General features: G+C 41.1%; 1 protein-coding gene across 6 annotated transcripts in view; it reads right to left on the reverse strand.

Annotated features, from left to right (window-relative positions):
- FBXO25 (F-box protein 25) overlaps positions 1–17,998 on the reverse strand; it is an 88,347-nt gene that overhangs the window by 34,231 nt on the left and 36,118 nt on the right. For all 6 annotated transcript variants that reach the window (XM_068161356.1, XM_068161352.1, XM_068161353.1 and 3 more), the window contains 3 exons: positions 5,776–5,868; positions 1,654–1,747; positions 133–317 (listed from right to left, as the gene is read on the reverse strand). In XM_068161356.1, the coding sequence (XP_068017457.1) occupies positions 133–317; positions 1,654–1,747; positions 5,776–5,868 (372 nt within the window). The remainder of the gene's footprint in view (positions 1–132; positions 318–1,653; positions 1,748–5,775; positions 5,869–17,998) is intronic.

The raw sequence follows: 17,998 nt of genomic DNA on the forward strand, positions 1-17,998 counted from the left end.
CTAAAAAAAAAAAGGGAGTGAGTAAAGCTGATTATGAAGTATTTGAAACTTTCTTCACTTACAAATCATAAACCAACACACAATGTAATTCCTCACCCACAATTACTTTTTTAGTGTGATTAAACAACGTACCTTGTTCATCTGAAGGTTTTTTAGTTGTTGTTGCCACAGAAGGATAGTTTCTAATCGGCAAATCCAAATATTGATGTTCCCTACCAACACAGATTTCCCTACTCCCCTAATAAGTATACAGAGAGTAGAACTCAGATCCTGTAGAAGATCTTTGATTAGTCGTGGATTATATTGGTCTTCCATGACTGGAAAACAAACCAGACCAAACTCAGTTAACCAAGTTAACCAATACAGTTAACTGAAGCTAATCAACACTTCTATAGATAACTAATTGCAACTCAACTGTGTGTGTGCGAATAGCTGCCCTAATTTCCCATCATGGCATTAACGAATGCTGTTCCATAAATGCAAGATCAATAATTAACAATTTTGTAGCCAAATGCAATTTAATATTTCATGCTGTGAATTTAATAAACTTAATGCTGAGCAACCAGTTAGAAACCTGTTTTTTTCTGTTCACAGCTCATAGTATTACATCTGCACTTAGCACAGTTACCAGAAAGCAATTTTCTTCAGTATTATGAAAATAAACAATAAAGAAAAGCAGTTATGTACTTTACATCTCAGTACATCATGCAAACTGAAAAACAAACATGTTACTAAGCTAAAAGCTTTCGCATTTCATAAAGAGTATAATTTAATAGCAACCACCAGTTTCTGAAAGAATCTAATTGTCATTTGACTTCACCGATCTGCTTCAGACATGATTCAAAAATCAGCAAAAACCAACTTATCATAACTGCATGAATGCAAGTATGAAACCTTGTACTAAATAAGCTACTACTTTGCTTTCCAATGTAAAAAGTGGTAAAATGCTCATCCCTACCCTAAAAATTAAAATAAAATCAACTGATATCTGTGGTGGGGTGGAAGGGTAAGGCCAAGAAGCCTCCTCCCTTCCCCCTTGTAAGGTAAAGGGAAAGAAATTTGAAGGGAAAGGGAAAAAAAACCTCACAAGATGAATTAGCAAGGCAGTGGAGCTATATTTACAAAGCAGTGTAGGATTTGCAGGGGAATATTTACAAATTTACAATATCTACAATATATACAAAGATATACAACAGAGTAACACAGAAATGAGAGTAACCCCCCCCCGGCAGAGGGGGTTCCTCACCTCCGCTCTCCCCCCCTTTCCCCAGAATGGGATAGAAAGAGAAAGAAAAGAGAGGGAAAAAAAATGTTAGAAGCAGTTCGTGTTAATTGGAAGGGAGTTAATACCGGCCTGTATCTGGACTTCAAGGCCGAGGCCTTGGCAGAAAGCCGAGCAGAGAAAGAGAGCTGCTGCACCGTGGAGAGGCAGAAGCAAGACTGACAGAGAAGGTCTGGAAATGCCCAGTTCACTCCCAGTTCAGAAGGTGCTTCCTCCCACTCTTCCAATGAAATTAGTTTAGATTATTCCTTCCGTTTACCAACTTCCGTCCACCATATTCCCTTTCTTAAGGGGGCAACGTCAACTGGCCACAATATCTTAGTCACAACAACTAAATCTGAGCATGCAGATTATAGAACCTCAGGTCTTACCCTTCTGCACAATTTTGTCCAAGATGTTAAAGTAGTTCTTCTGTGCTGCACCACTCAGTGAGGTTAACTGGGATTTTGCAATTAGCTGCAAAAGCTAGGACAAAGAAGTAAAACTCAGAAGAATAACAGAAATAAAGGATGATTTCTAGTGCACGCTTTCAGTTCATACAGTCACCCACAGAAGTCTAGAGTGCTGCAACTCCTTTGTGTGAAAACATAACTACAGAGGTCAGAAAACGAGGCATGACCAACGACCAAGTATTCCCACTGGCATCTCATGAGAAGGTGAACATTTTCAAAACACTACTCAAGTATTAGTTCTTATTACTGTGACTGAGCACATAACACATGGCCTTTATAAACTATAATGGGACAGTGTGGAGTCTGTTTTGGAGGCTCACAAATATAAAAATGGCTCTTGATGTTGCTGGGTTCTCAACTCTTTGTCAGATTTACCATAAAACCATAGAAGTGTTGAGGATGGAAGAGACCTTTGAGATTGTCACATCCAACTGCGTGCCTAAAGCACAAAACCACACCACTACTGCTAAGCCACTACCACTAAACCATGTCCCTAAGCACCATATCCATTCATCTTTTAAATACCTCCAGAGATGGTGACTCCACTGCTTCCCTGGGCAGCCTGGTCCAATGCTTGATAACCCTTTCTGTGAAGAATTTTTTTCCTAATATCCAACCTGAACCTTTCCTGGCAGAACTTGAGGCTGTTTCCTCTTGTCCTGTCACTTGTTGCACGTGAGAAGGGACCAAACCCAACCTTGCTTTAACTTCCTTTATGGCAGTTGGGGGTTCAGTTGTCAAGAACGTCACTGAACTAATACCAACTACTAAACAACCAGTTTCTGAGTGAAAGTACCATACTGGTCAAACCAAGGTGTGATGCACTTAGTGTATCCTGCTCATAGAGCGTAAATGATGTATTTCACCTGGAGTACAGAAAAAACAGTGTGTTACTCAGGTCCCTGGTAGGATAAAACAGTAATCTAATAATCAGCAGTATACATACTGTAGCAGTAGTTTTTCCTTGGCTATACATATAGATATCCTAGATATCCATACATTGCTTTCTGGAACCACTGTGAGCAGAAGAGTGACAAGAACAGTGGAAATGGCCTAGGGGAATAGAACCAGAAGAGCTTCAGTTCTTGCTGCAAGCTACAGCTGCTAGAGGCAGCTCTTGCTCCATTCAGACATCTTTACTTTTACATTTTAGACTCAGTTTTGTAGCCAGAAAAGGACCATTGACTCTTCAACAAAATGTGGTAGAAAATTCAAGATAGACTGTGATGTTAGGCAGCATTGCAACATCTAGGAACATGGCACTGAGCTTTACAATTGCAGATCATAATGCTGAGTTCAGTATCTTCATTTCTAAAATACTGATTTGACACTACACCAAACATTAATATTCCTTTGGAAGAATACAGAATAGACCAGTGCTCTCCCTGATTTAATAATGTTCCTTCTGGCTCCTCTGCATGATCCCTGACAAAACATTATGTGCTATGAAAGGAGGAAATAATTCTACTGACATATTCAAATACAAGCAATGTATTTAATGTAGCTTCTGAGACTAGATATTAGGACATTTTTCTTGGCATTTTCAAAGCCTTTTAGTCTGATTAATAATTTAGAGCACACCTAGTGGTCTCTGGCAGTTTGCCAGCTCAAGCAAGTATTTACATTTATCTTGATTAATTTAAAAGAAAAAAAAAATCAGTTGTGTCATTCAGACTAAAGATCAAACCAAGGCAGCAAACTCCACCTGGCTGATTTTAATGAAGATTCCAATTTCAGTGAAGATTAATATGCAAGGATTAAGACAACTTCAGCAGGTGCACAAGCACACGAGTTCAGTCTTACAGAGAGGTGTAGAGCTATGGCTTATGTTGCCTACTAGAGTCTAACTTTGAATGGATTAGCTATTTAAATGGGGAAAACAAATAATTAACACTTCTCCACTGACCACTCAACATATCAGACGTCTAACAGCTAAGAAAAGATCATTATAATACAGCATAAAGGAGTACAGGAAAACAGCTGATCCTACCTCCTTCCTCCACAGCCTACCCTAAAAGGATCCTGATCAGACAAATGTTTCTTTGGTCAGCAAGCTCTCTGGCTACAGAATGAGCAGCAGTTGTCATTCATACTCATCATGTTTATTCACAGCTCAGTAACTTTTAAGGTCTTAGATGTACAGTTTCTGTACCTGTTGAGAAAAGCCACTTTGCCTCCATCACTTGAGAGGAACTGATACAAAGATATAACTCCATTTTTGTAATTGTGAAACAACCCTAATTTTTTAAAAGATTCCAAATAGATTACAAAATCCTTTTAACATTTTAGAAGTCTGCCTGCTGTCCTCAATCCATCCTAACTTCTCAGGGTCTACCATTATTAGGTAGCGGTTTTGATTGTAAAGCCAAATTTCTGAATATTAAAGTACTGCTCCTTTCTCAATCTGAACCTGGCTAACTAAACCAGCTGGTTTATATTCTTTGGTGAAGAACTGAGAAACTGGTTGATGTGCTTATGTTAGACATTGCATGTTGTTCTCATCAGCATCTAACAAACACGTACAATTCCAATTCTAGATTCATTCTAACTGTTTACCATTCAAGTGAGGCAGTTATGGTTGAGATCTGTTATAACACAAATCACCTTTTCAGGTGTTATGTTTTTTTGCTTTATTTTTATTTCCTACCATTAAACACTGAAAACACTGTGGAAAGATCAATATTCCTGCTTCCACTCCCAAAACAGCACTAAAAAACAATGTTCTAAACCACAATGCATATATATATACTGAAAAAATCTGCAAGGGGAATAAAAGAGGCAAGTATCCTGCCCACTAGCCTGGAAGCAAATCTTTTTTGCTTTGCTTCCTTTGGTGTCACATGTCTTGTTTATCTGGAAGTATAAAATGCTATCTCAGCTTCACAAGGATGGACAGAATGTGTTTTCTCTCCAAACAGTACACAGCCCTGTGGTAAGGGTGTTTTCCTGGTATATTTATCTAATTTTCATTTGTGTCTTTTCAAGTTCTGGATGCACTCCAACCACTACATAATTTGTGAACAGCCTCACCACTGAACTGAACTTTAGTCCTTACATTTTGATCTTCTCTAGGATCTGCGATGAGCACTTTAATACATCAACTTAGATGAAAAAAACAAACAAAACGTAACAAAACAAAACAAACCCCAAACAAACCAAACATCCACTATGTCCCATAACAGGCATTTACAAGCAGGCTAGATAGCCATCGAGGAAATGAAGGCACAATACTATGTGTCTCCCTAAAGAACAAGTTTCAGTTTTGGAAAACAGGGAGGTAGCACCTTTGTCCAGAACTTGCAGGTTCTACACACTTAATTCTCAATTTAGGCCTAGAGCTGACTCAGAGAAGCTAACAAAGTAAGAAAGGGACTTTCCAAGGAATCATGAGATCAGCGTATCATAATTGTTCCTATAAATTTTATGTCACTGTCATTTGTAAAGCACAGCTTCCAATAAGCTAATTTCTGTAAAACAGACAAATGAAAATAGACTGAGAGAAAAAAAATGGAGTCTCAGGTTTTAAGGGATGTTACCAAAAGTAAATGCACAGATCTTGTCCCAGATCTAAAACAACTGTGCAATGAATCGCAAGGTCATTAAGAAGCTGCAGAAGCGATAGAAACTACATAACATTTACACATCAAATATTCCTTTTGCAATTGCTATTTTTAGCATATTTAAGACACAGTAAGCACATTCATTATGCATTACACTTAACTATTTTTGGTTGTATGGAAGAGTTCACTACCCAGACTGATGAACAAAACTGAAACTGCCACCAGTATTTGCCTGGAAATACAGAGCATACAAGCCAACACCATCTTCCTTGAGCTATAGGCTTCCACAGACTATTATAATGAGTTTTCACCAAAGAAGAATTACTCAGTTTAAACTTGCTCCATGCAGCATAAATTACATATAAACAGGACATTTTATAAAGTCACAAATCATCAGCTGTTGAGTGCAAAATTAGTTCTTTTGTACATAAAGGCAGATCAAACACATTTTTAAAGTATGCATATAAAATAAAGAACTTACTTTGACCACGTAATTGAACCTCCTGATGTCCTGAATTGCACTTGAAAAGTCTAAGCGGTTAAAAGCTTCACCCAAAGTGCAATAGCCATGTCTCTGAAAAGAAGAATAAACACATTAGATGGAAAGGAACAAAGTTAAAAGTGAGGAAAACATTTAGAAAAGCACTGCCATGCAACTGATGCTCCCTGCAAATACAGTCTGTCCGGACTGAAGATTTCCTTAATGAAAGGAAAACAGACATACTGTTTGTATCTAACAGGTACAGAGGCAGCATCATTCCATGCCAAGGCCTTTAAATTCATACTAATCATGTAATTTGTAATCACCAGTATCTGAGCACTCATGGAATCTTCTCCACTACCGCATGGCCACAATTCTATTCTAATACCGGCACCTCACTTCCCAAGTACCTCAGTGCAAGGTGGAGCTTGCCTGTGCAGCAGCCTGAGCTTACAACTGTATGTGATACCTGACTTACATTCTCATTTGAGGGCAAGGACATAGCTACTTGCTTCTGGGATTGGAAGAGCAAATGGTCTCAATATATAGAATTTATTTTACAGGTGCCACAAGTTCATTCAGGCATTATTTTTCTTCATACCAAGGGCAATTGCCTTTTCTTTTGGTATTTCTGCACAGGTGTCTTAAGTTTAAAATGGAAGTTTTAGAGGCTGTTACGAAACTACTAAGGTGGTAGTAGCAGCCTGAAACAACACAGGATCATATAAACTGCCTAAATCTAGAGCCATAAAGCCACACAGAAGCCTTGGAGCAAACATAATGTGGCTAGAAAAACCCTACAGCTGGTGAAAGACATTTGCAGAGCAGTGTGTAGTATGGTTTATTAGCCCAGGGACTGAGGGGGAGAAATACTTTCTTGAGGTTCATAGTTTCATAGTTTCATTCAGGGTTGGAAGGGACCACAAGGATCATCTAGTTCCAACCCCCCTGCCATGGGCAGGGACACCCCACACTAGATCAGGCTGGACAGAGCCTCATCCAGCCTGCTCTTAAACACCCCCAGGGACGGGGCCTCGACCACCTCCCTGGACAACACATTCCAGGGTTTCACCACTCTCATGGTGAAGAACCTCCTCCTCACATCTAGCCTGAATCTCCCCACCTCCAGCTTCATTCCATTCCCCCTAGTCCTATCACTCCCTGAGATCCTGAGAAGTCCCTCCCCAGCCTTCCTGTAGGCCCCCTTCAGATACTGGAAGGCCACAATTAGGTCACCTCGGAGCCTTTTCTTCTGCAGACTGAACAGCCCCAACTCCTTCAGTCTGTCCTCATAGGAGAGGTGCTCCAGCCCTCTAATCATCCTTGTGGCCCTTCTCTGGACACGTTCCAGCACCTCCACATCCCTCTTGTAATAGGGGCTCCAGAACTGGACACAGTACTCCAGGTGGGGTCTCACCAGGGCTGAGTAGAGGGGGAGGATCACCTCCCTCGACCTGCTAGCCACACTTCTCCTGATGCAGCCCAGGATCTGATTGGCTTTGCGGGCTGCAAGTGCACATTGAGAGCTCATGTTGAGCTTTTTGTCCACCAGCACCCCCAAGTCTCTCTCCTCAGGGCTACTTTCCAGCCAGTCACTGCCCAGCCTGTATTTGTGCCTGGGATTGCCTCGACCCAGATGCAGGACCCTGCACTTGCTCTTATTGAACTTCATGAGGTTGGCTTGTGCCCACCTCTCCAGCCTGTCAAGGTCCCTCTGGATGGCCTCCCTTCCCTCCAGCGTGTCTGCTGCACCACACAGCTTGGTGTCATCAGCAAACTTGCTGAGGGTGCACTCAATGCCACTGTCCATGTCACCCACAAAGATGTTGAACAAGACAGGTCCCAGGACTGATGCCTGAGGGACTCCGCTTGTCACTGGCCTCCACTGGGACATGGAGCCACTGACAGCCACTCTTTGGGTGCGGCCATCAAGCCAGTTCCTTATCCATCTAGTGGTCCACCCATCAAACCCATGTGTCACCAGTTTGGAGACCAGGATGTGGTGTGGGACAGTGTCGAAGGCTTTGCTCAGGTCCAGGTAAATGACATCAGTTGCTCGCCCCTCATCTATTAATTTTGTCACCTGCTCATAGAAGGCCACCAGGTTGGTCAGTGTGGTGGGTTTGGAAGGGGTAAGGCCAAGAAGCCTCCTCCCTTCCCCCTTGTAAGGTAAAAGGAAATAAAAAAATTGAAGGGAAAGGAAAAAAAACTCACAAGCTGAATTAGCAAAGCAGTGGAGCTATATTTACAAAGCAATGTAGGCTTTGCAGGGGAATATTTACAAATATACAGTATCTACAATATATACAAAGATATACAACAGAGTAACACAGAAATGAAAGTGACCCCCCTCAAGGCAGAGGGGTCCCCCACCTCCGCTCTCCCCTCTCTCCCCCCCCTTTCCCCAGAATGGGATAGAAAGAGAAAGAAAAGAGAGGAAAAAAAATGTTAGAAGCAGTTTGTGTTAATTGGAAAGGAGTTAATATACAGGCCTGGTATCTTGTTTTCAAGGCCGAGGCCTTGGCAGAAAGCCCAGCACAGAAAACTGCTGCACGGAGAAGAGGCGGAAGCAAGACTGATAGAAAAGTCCAGGAAATGTCCAGTTCACTCCCAGTTCCGAAGGTGCTTCCTCCCACTTCACCAATGAAATTGTTTAGACTATTCCTTCCGTTTACCAACTTCCGTCCACCATATTCCCTTTCTTAAGGGGGCAACGTCAACCAGCCACAGTCCACCCGTTCTAAACAATTTCATTGGCTGTTCATACTGTCCATCCAATCCAAAACGATATTTACAGTTTGTGACTAAAGTTCATATTTCATTCCGGCTATGCTCAGATGTAGATGATTCAAAAGTCCAAGAAAATCAGAAAATGAGAAAAATGGAAAACAGTTCATTTCTTCGCCGACGAAGCGAAGAAAAGGGAAACAGGGAAATCTCAGGGTCTCTTAGTTGACTCAGGGCTCTCAGGGATCTCAGGGTTCGTGCACCGTAGATTCCTCGTTGATTCTTCCTTTGGACGCGGTGTAGCTGTACAACAGTTTGAAATTAACCTCTTTCAGCTAAAGTTAAATTTCTTTGTGGAATACACTGAATTTCACCATTCTCTTGCATTACCCAATAAGTGTGACCCGGACCTTCAGCTGAAACCACCCCTCGGACAGGTTTAGCCTCTCCTGAGGGTGAAAATACCCAAACAGTTTTACCTAACAGATTCTTTTCTCTAACAACAGGAACTCTATCACCTTCTACTTTCCGTAGCAAATCTCAATGTGCAGGTCCAGCTCGGTTCACTGAACCTCTACTATTTACCAGCCAGGTTGCTTGTGCTAAATGTTTTTCCCAGTTTTTTAAAGATCCACCTCCCATGGCTTTGAGAGTGGTCTTCAACAAACCGTTGTAGCGTTCAATCTTCCCTGAAGCTGGTGCATAGTAGGGAATGTGGAATATCCACTCAATACCGTGCTCTTTTGCCCAGCTCTTTACAAGGTTGTTCTTGAAATGAGTTCCGTTGTCTGACTCAATCCTCTCTGGAGTTCCGTGTCTCCACAGGATTTGTCTCTCCAGACCGAGAATGGTGTTGCGTGCAGTTGCATGTGGAACTGGATAAGTTTCCAACCATCCAGTGTTTGCCTCTACCATAGTAAGCACGTATTGCTTACCAGAACGAGAACGCGGTAGAGTGATGTAGTCAATCTGCCAAGCTTCACCATACTTGTACTTGGACCATCTGTCACCATACCACAAGGGCTTAATTCGTTTTGCCTGCTTAATAGCAGCACAAATGTCACAGTCATGGATGACTTGCGTGATAGCATCCATGGAAATGTCTATGGATCTGTCACGAGCCCATTGGTATGTTGCATCTCTGCCTTGATGTCCTGACGAATCGTGAGCCCACCGAGCTAAGAATATCTCACCTCGGTGTTTCCAGTCGAGATCAAGATTAGAGTCCATGTCTACTTGAGAAACTCATGCAGCTAGATCTGCCTGATGGTTGTGTTGCTGTTCCTCAGTAGCTTTGCTCTTAGGAATGTGAGCATCGATGTGTCTCACTTTCACTGGAATTCTCTCGATTCGATCAGCAATGTCCTGCCATAGGTTGGCTGCCCAAATGGGTTTTCCTTTCCTCTGCCAACCACTCTTCTTCCAGTTCTTTAGCCAACCCCATAGAGCATTGGCTACCATCCATGAGTCGGTGTAGAGATAAAGCTTTGGCCATCTCTCACGTTCAGCTACGTCGAGAGCTAGCTGGACAGCTTTTACCTCTGCGAACTGACTGGATTCTCCTTCTCCATCTTTCGCCTCTGCAACTCGGCGTGTTGGACTCCACACTGCAGACTTCCACCTTCGCTTGTTTCCAACAAGACGACAGGAACCGTCTGTGAACAAAGCATATTTCTTTTCATCATCAGAAAGGACATTGTAAGGAGGAGCTTCCTCAGCACGAGTTACTTTCTCCTCTGGAGGTTTAGCACAGTTGATGCCTTCAGGCCAACTTGAGATCATCTCCACTAGACCAGGTCTTTCAAGATTTCCCATTCGAGCTCTCTGTGTTATCAGAGCCATCCACTTAGACCAGGTTGAGTCTGTGGCATGATGTGGTGTGGAGCCTTTGCCTTTGAACATCCAATTCAAAACTGGTAATCTGGGAGCTAAGAGAAGTTGTGATTCAGTTCCAATCACTTCAGAAGATGCTTTCACTCCTTCATAGGCAGCTAAGATTTCTTTCTCTGTTGGAGTATAATTAGCCTCTGAACCTCTGTAACCTCGACTCCAGAAACCAAGAGGTCGTCCACGTGTCTCACCTGGAGCTTTTTGCCACAACCACCAGGTTGGACCATTGTCACTTGCAGCCGTGTACAAAATGTTCTTAATGTCTGGACCATCTCGGACAGGTCCCAGACCCATTGCTTGAATTACCTCTTGCTTTATCTGGTCAAAGGCTGCTTGCTGTTCAGGTCCCCAGTGGAAATGGTTTCTCTTTCGAGTCACATCATACAGAGGTTTCACAATCTGACTGTATCCAGGAATGTGTAGTCTCCAAAATCCCACTATCCCCAAGAAACGTAGGGTCTCTTGCTTGTTTGTGGGACTTGCCATGGTAGAGACTCTATTTACCACATCCACTGGAATGTGTCGGCGTCCATCCTGCCACCTCACTCCCAGAAATTGAATCTCTGTGGTAGGTCCTTTCACCTTGTCTCGCTTGATGGCAAAACCTGCATTCAGAAGAATGTCAATGATTTTGTTACCTTTCTCGAAGACTTCCTCAGCAGTTTTACCCCAGACGATGATATCATCGATGAACTGGATGTGTTCTGGAGCACCGCCTTTCTCCAGAGCATCGTGGATCACTGCATGACAGATGCTTGAGCTGTGGATCCAGCCCATTGGCAGCCTGTTGAAAGTGTACTGGATTCCTCTCCAGGTGAAAGCAAACTGAGGCCTGCATTCCTCTGCTATGGGAATAGAGAAAAATGCATTAGCAATGTCTATGGTAGCATACCATTTGGCCTCTTTGGATTCCAGCTCATACTGTAGCTCCATCATGTCTGGTACTGCTGCACTCATAGGTGGTGTCACTTCATTTAGGGCTCGGTAGTCTACCGTCAGACGCCAGTCTCCATTCTGCTTCCGCACAGGCCACACCGGACTGTTGAAAGGTGAATGAGTTTTGCTGACGACTTTCTGACACTCCAACTGACGAATCAGATTCTGAATGGGCAACAAAGAGTCACGGTTGGTTCTGTATTGTCTGTGATGCACAGTCTGAGAAGCAACCGGCAACTTAATGTCCTGTATCTTATGTTGTCCCACAACTTCAGATTCATCAGAAAGCTCAGGTCTGGCAGACAGCTTCAATTTTTGTCCATCAATTTCTATTGAAGCTACTCCAAAAGCCCATTTGTAACCTCTAGGGTCTTTGAAACGCCCTTCTCTCAGAAAATCAATTCCCAAAATACAAGGTGCGTCAGGTCCGGTCACAACTGTATGCTTCCTCCATTGTTTACCAGTTAAACTTATATTAACCTCTACCTTACTTAACTCTTGAGATCCACCACTGACTCCCAGAATAGTTATAGACTCTGATCCCTGATAATTTGATGGTATTATGGTGCACTGAGCTCCTGTGTCAACCAAGGCCCTGTACTTCCGAAATTGTGAAGTGCCAGGCCACTGGATGTACACATCCCAATAGATTCTATTATCTCTGTTATCCCTCTCCTCCCCCTGGCGGGAGGCAGGGCACCCCTAGTTATGGGGAACATGCGCACATGTGCATTGCACATAGTTTGCAGGGTTATAACTTTGCATGTTATAACTGGAGCCACTGTTGGAGCCATAAGAGTCGTTCTGGGGAACTGTGGAAGTAACAGCTACCCTTCTGGTATTGCTACCTCGGGTTCTGCCACTTTGCAATTCCCTCAGTCTCCTGAAAAGATTAGAAGTTGGTTGGCCATCCCAGCGGTTCATGTTCTCACCAAACTGATCACGCAGAGTTATCCAAATAGTTCTACGTGATTGTCTTGGTGGTCTGTTTTGGAATGACCTGTTTTGGAATGTCCTGTTTTGGAATGACCTCCTTGGAGGACGTGTATTCCTCACAGATGAGACTTGTATCCACCTGGAGGAAGAATTGAAATTATCCCTTTGTGCCAATTGGGATATGGAATTTCTAAATTCATCTTTTAACTCTCTCATGCAATTCTCAATTTTTCCAGACAGAGTTTCAATGGCTGAAACCAAAGAACCACGTGTCATGCTATCCTCCAATTGTCTCATTTGATCACTAAATTGGCCAACCGTAGGAGAAGCTCCACCATAACTTCTTGACACAATTCTGCTTGCCAGAATGTTTGCATAATTAGAAGGAGCAAGTTTGATGATCTTTTTAGCAAGACCAATACCCACAGGAATGTCATCAGGATTCCGAGTTTCATGTTCACCATAGAGTAGCTCTCTAACAGCAAATTCTCTCAAGCGCTTAATTCCCTCATCTATGGTAGTCCAGGGTTTAGGATTCCAGGGAAGATCATCTCGGGAAGGGTATCTCAGGGCAACCGCTATTAAAAGGCGTATCCACAGATTAACCTTACCGAGAGCTTCGCCTAGATGTCTATCTATTCCATTGTCCCTCGAGAGAGTTCCTAACTGAGCTGCTGACTTGTCTCCAACTGTTAGAGCTGAAGCACCTGTATCATAACACCTACTAAGCCAAGCTAAGAACTGGCTCCTTATCTGCCCTGGTGAAATCTTTACGGACATTTCGCAATTCCTCCCGGGGTGACGAACAGTCTGTAATATCATCTTCATCTTCATCTCCCTGAATTCTTTGTCCATAAAATCCTGCGGTCATTCTCCTAAGGATCTCTTTAAGCTGAGAACCACCTTTGCCTGCTGCCTTCCTAACTTCATCTCTATCCTGCTTTGATCTCACTAGGTTAGCTAGATCTTTAAAACAAACCTTCTCTTCCTCCTCAGCAGGATCTTTTAGAGTAGAGGGCCCCTCACCAGGATCAGTCTCCTCCTCTTCTTCTCCATCTTTGCCCTTTCCAGCTCTAGTCTTTAAAGGAGCCATCTTGACTGGAGCTGTGTTTGAATTTACAGCCACCTTAATGGAAGCTGACAGGTCCTGAGATAAATCAGCTGCTGGGGCAGTGACTTCCGGTCCCACCGAGGGAGTGGGTGGAAGTGACGTTGCTCCGTTAATGGCCGACGGAGAAGAAGAAGAAGGAGAAGGAGTGGGAGAAGGAGTAGGTGCCATGTTGATACCAGCCGATGCCCTTGGCTGCTTGCTAGAATCAGCAGAGTCATTTAGAGCTGCTTTACCAATTAACTTTTTAGCCTTCTTTTTAACTGACACGGGTTCTGCACAGTCCTCATCACTAGATGACTCTGGGACTGATCGAGAGCCATGGCGTTTTCTTTTTGATCTAGTTTTAATAACAAAACAAGCTCTGGACACCTTTCTCTCTCGCCGTAAAGAAATCAGGAGATATACGATAATTATCACCAGCAGCAGAATTATAGACATGAGATAAATCACCTTTGGATCCCAGGCATCACCTAAAGTTACTGTCTCCTCAGGCGGAATCTTAAAACCCTTTATCTCAATTGGGAGAGTGGTGGAGGTAACATTCCTGTATCTCACTGGCCATAGGAAATTAATACATTTTCCATACCATAATTTAACTCTATACATAACCCACATATAAATTGTCCGCACCAAATATTTGCCCAGGTAATCCAAAATCAAACCCAAACAATATCTGTAAACCAGAGCCCCAAAAATTGAAAAGAATAATTGCCGCAAGAAGGGGTCGACATACAGATCAATGTGATCGATCGAATCCACTTTATTAGAGCATCAGACAAGCTTATATACAATTTTAGTTAATTATGCCTACTATTCACTTGCTTATTGGATATTTGCTAAATGTCAACCCCACCTCTTGCGGTTGCACGTCCTGGTTCCTTGCTCAGACAGGCCAACAGATGTATCCTGTTTTTGAACAAGTCCAGACTATTTCAGGGACAAAAGTCCTTGCTCAGCGTCTTTGCTTATTGCAACGGTTCATATGCTTGTCATATACACTGGGTCCTCTGTCGCCTTATATTTTTATCTGCAAATGCAACACAGTCTTCTACTCCTTTTGCTCTTAACCATTCTTCCACAATTCCCCCGTTTTCTTTAACAACCACAAATGTCTCTATGGTGCGGTTAGCTTGTTTCATAATACAATAAAAAATAATTCTTGCTGCTATTAATATCAAAAGCCCAACTAACAAAAAACATAAACATTCTTTAATCAAAGGCCCTATCCAACTAGACCATCCTCCAAACATTAATTATAACCAAAAATCAAAAACACCAATATCTTTCTAAATTTGCTATGAATGTTTTTTAAGCCAGCTCAATTTGGCATGAATAGATTCACTGTGATCAAAAAGATTAAAACAACACATACCCTCAACATCATTACATCCATGGCCTTGAGCTAATAATAAAAAGTCTATGACAACACAGTTCTACAACAAAACATGTCTAAGGCTATTTTGATCCATTAACAACTCTTATATAACTTCATCAGTTATGTTGGCCTGCTTAAGTGACCAACAAACAAGTTTTTCTGTTTGCCTTAATGCTTGCGCGTTTCCTTCTCCCTGGCCAACATCAAACTTATGACTTCTACTATACAAAATACAATATGATGCTGACCTACATCTTATGGCTTGTTGTAACCTCAACATCAACTCATATAATCTTTTATTTGTTACATCTTTAATCAAGACATCCTCTATCTGTTATACAACCCCTGTAACATACATAAAATCTGACACTATATTAAGAGGTTGGCTCATCCAATGCTATAAGGCCCACAACACTGCCAACAATTCCAAAGTTTGAAGTGAGTCCTGTGGTTCTGCCTCTAACATCACGTCTCCACTGGCTAATACTCTTATCTTGCCAAGTCACTGCAGCTTTTTGGGAACGCTTCCCTGCGTCTGTAAATACTATCAGAGCACCCACAATTGGTTGCTCCTTATATTTTGGTATACCAATCCATGATTGCTGCGTGGGGAGATATATTATTGCTGGAGGCAGACCCATAAGCTGATACAACCATAAGCGGCAACTACTCCTGGTGCTAAAATTAAAACAAATACATTGGCTACAATTGACCATAACTATACATTATCGTTACAACTATCAATATCTATAACAGTCAATGCTCTTTTCTGTCGTTTAATAGGCTTCAATATAGCCAACCAATCCCAATATTTTGCCATCAACATTGTTAGTTTGCCTAAATAACATAGACCTCCTCGTAATAATACAAAAATACCTTGCCAGGCCCTATCTCCACAAATTAAAAATATACCTTCAAACAATACTCTAAACTTTTCATATTGGCATAGGGCACTTTCTGACTCTTTTGTCAGATTGCCACAATAATATGTCCAATTATATTAATTTTTATAACAAAAACCCATGATTTTTCATCCAATTATCAAAATTTATAAATTAAAAACAGGTTCCAATGCTACTTCAATTATTAATTTGCATTGAACCTAATAATTACAGTTCTTGTGGGTCCCATGTCAACATCTTATTTAGGCCTCTTATCAAATCTGCCAAAATTAAATTTTTTTGTTATATAATTATTTTTTATTATAATGGTAAAAATACCCATTCTAACACTCGGGTCTATACACTCTCCTGACCCCTTTTCCCCCGTTTTCTTTAAAACTTAAGTCAAGGCCCCCATAAGGTGTTTTGTTTCTGCTAAAAAAAAAAAATACTGGGTCCTATTAATGCTCACCGTTGGCCTAATGCTGTTTCTTTTTATTTCAAATTTCTCCTAGCTAAAACTTCCATAATTCTTACATCCCCTCTAAGTTTTGTTAAATCACATTTAAAATCACATATAAAATAAAAATTTAAAAACATAATATACTTTAACTATTCTTTCTTATAACATAATACCTAAATTCCTCTCTTTTGTTTTTATAACCTAACATTAAAATATATTTTATACTATAATTGATTTTAACTTTTCCTATAACTATTTAAAATTACAACAAACTAATAAATTAACATTTAAATCCATATAAACATTTCTCTAATCATACAATCATTAAACAATTATAATATACAGCCCTAAGTGTTAAACAATTCTTTAAACTAACCATTATTATCAATCTACAAATGTGTTACTCTCTATTCCAGTTCTTAAACATGCTTATACATTAAAACTAAGTGATCTAACAAATTCATACAACACAATTAAAACAATCATATAAAACATAAACCCTTTTGCTAGTTATGGCCTTGATTTCAACATGCGTCACAGCATCATGGCTGAACCATAGAGGGTTATGGCACATGCACAGGACTGGACTTGTGCATTCTCACACCCAACTCACGAGGTATCACCACTCGAGGTGGAAGCGATGGCCACCGCCAGAGAGGACAAGACCACCTCGGATCCGTTTCCAGAGCTTTCTGAAATGCCAGAAATCCCAGTCATGGTAACATTTCTCTACAATATTTTAATAAAAGCCCAAACAATATTTCCTAACTTAAATATAACACTAAAATATTTTCTCACTATTAGGCTGTTAGGCCACTGTCACCCACCAGGGAGGAGAGGCCTAGAGTAACAATTGTTAGCCCTCCACAACAACCAAAGAGGTTGGTTCTGTTAAGGCTCTGGGTAATTAAAAAAAAAAAAAAATCAAAAACATTCCCTTTTTTATGATTGATATCTTCTTTTCTCAGAAGGAGAGCTGGCACCGCCCATCGCACCACGCTGCGTCCAGATGTGGAGGTGGTTGGTCGAAGGCGGCTTAGAGTGCCAGTTTATTCACTGTTCGGTGTCTCAATCTGCGCCGCTCTCCCTGTCCTTGTCACTGCCACTCTTTGCCATCCCAATAATTGCTGTAAATAAGTTGTTTCCACGGTTCCTGCCAACCACTGGTCATTGTTAACTGTTGACACACGTTACAATAAAGTTCATCCTTTTCTACAAAGTTTATAACAAATAAAATCAAAAGGCAACAAAACTATATCATTCTAACCTAACATCCTTTGCACACATAAAAACCAAACAAGATAAAATTAACAATATAACAAAAACAATCAATAAAATCAACAACCCGATATTGCTAAAAGACTGCAAAAACTGTTTTTCCATCCAGTGACACAGTTATCAGAGGCATTGACTGAGCAATCTTTAAGCCTCCTACTCCAGCTATTGCAGCTGATGATGTCACTTGCGGACATGCAGATGGCCAATACAAAGATGAAATGACAATAACATCGGATCTGGTGTCCAACAGCCCACAAAGGTACTGCTGCTGGCCTTTTTGGTTGTTGTCCAACAAAATACAAAGCTTAAGTTGAACTAATAACAATGTTTTAACAGAGCTGATATAATACATGGTCAAAGATAACAGACATTATAAAAAAAAAATTTTAAATCTTAATAGTTTCAATCTTTGCATTTCACTCCTCTTATTAACAAAAAATACTTGATTATGCCGAAACACATTACAAAAATTCAAACATTAATACAATCCTTAACACTGTTTTACAATCTGCTTTAGGGATATGTCACATTTTTATTTTCTCTAGGATGGTTAAAAATCATAAATTGTTTAATAATAGCAAGATTTCTTTAATCTGTAAAGGTAGATCTGGCCAGGCTCTAGCTTC

The sequence above is a fragment of the Melanerpes formicivorus genome, unplaced genomic scaffold, assembly GCF_026170545.1.
Source record: "Melanerpes formicivorus ecotype bairdi unplaced genomic scaffold, bMelFor1.0.p_v2 SCAF_57, whole genome shotgun sequence".
Taxonomy (NCBI): domain Eukaryota; kingdom Metazoa; phylum Chordata; class Aves; order Piciformes; family Picidae; genus Melanerpes; species Melanerpes formicivorus.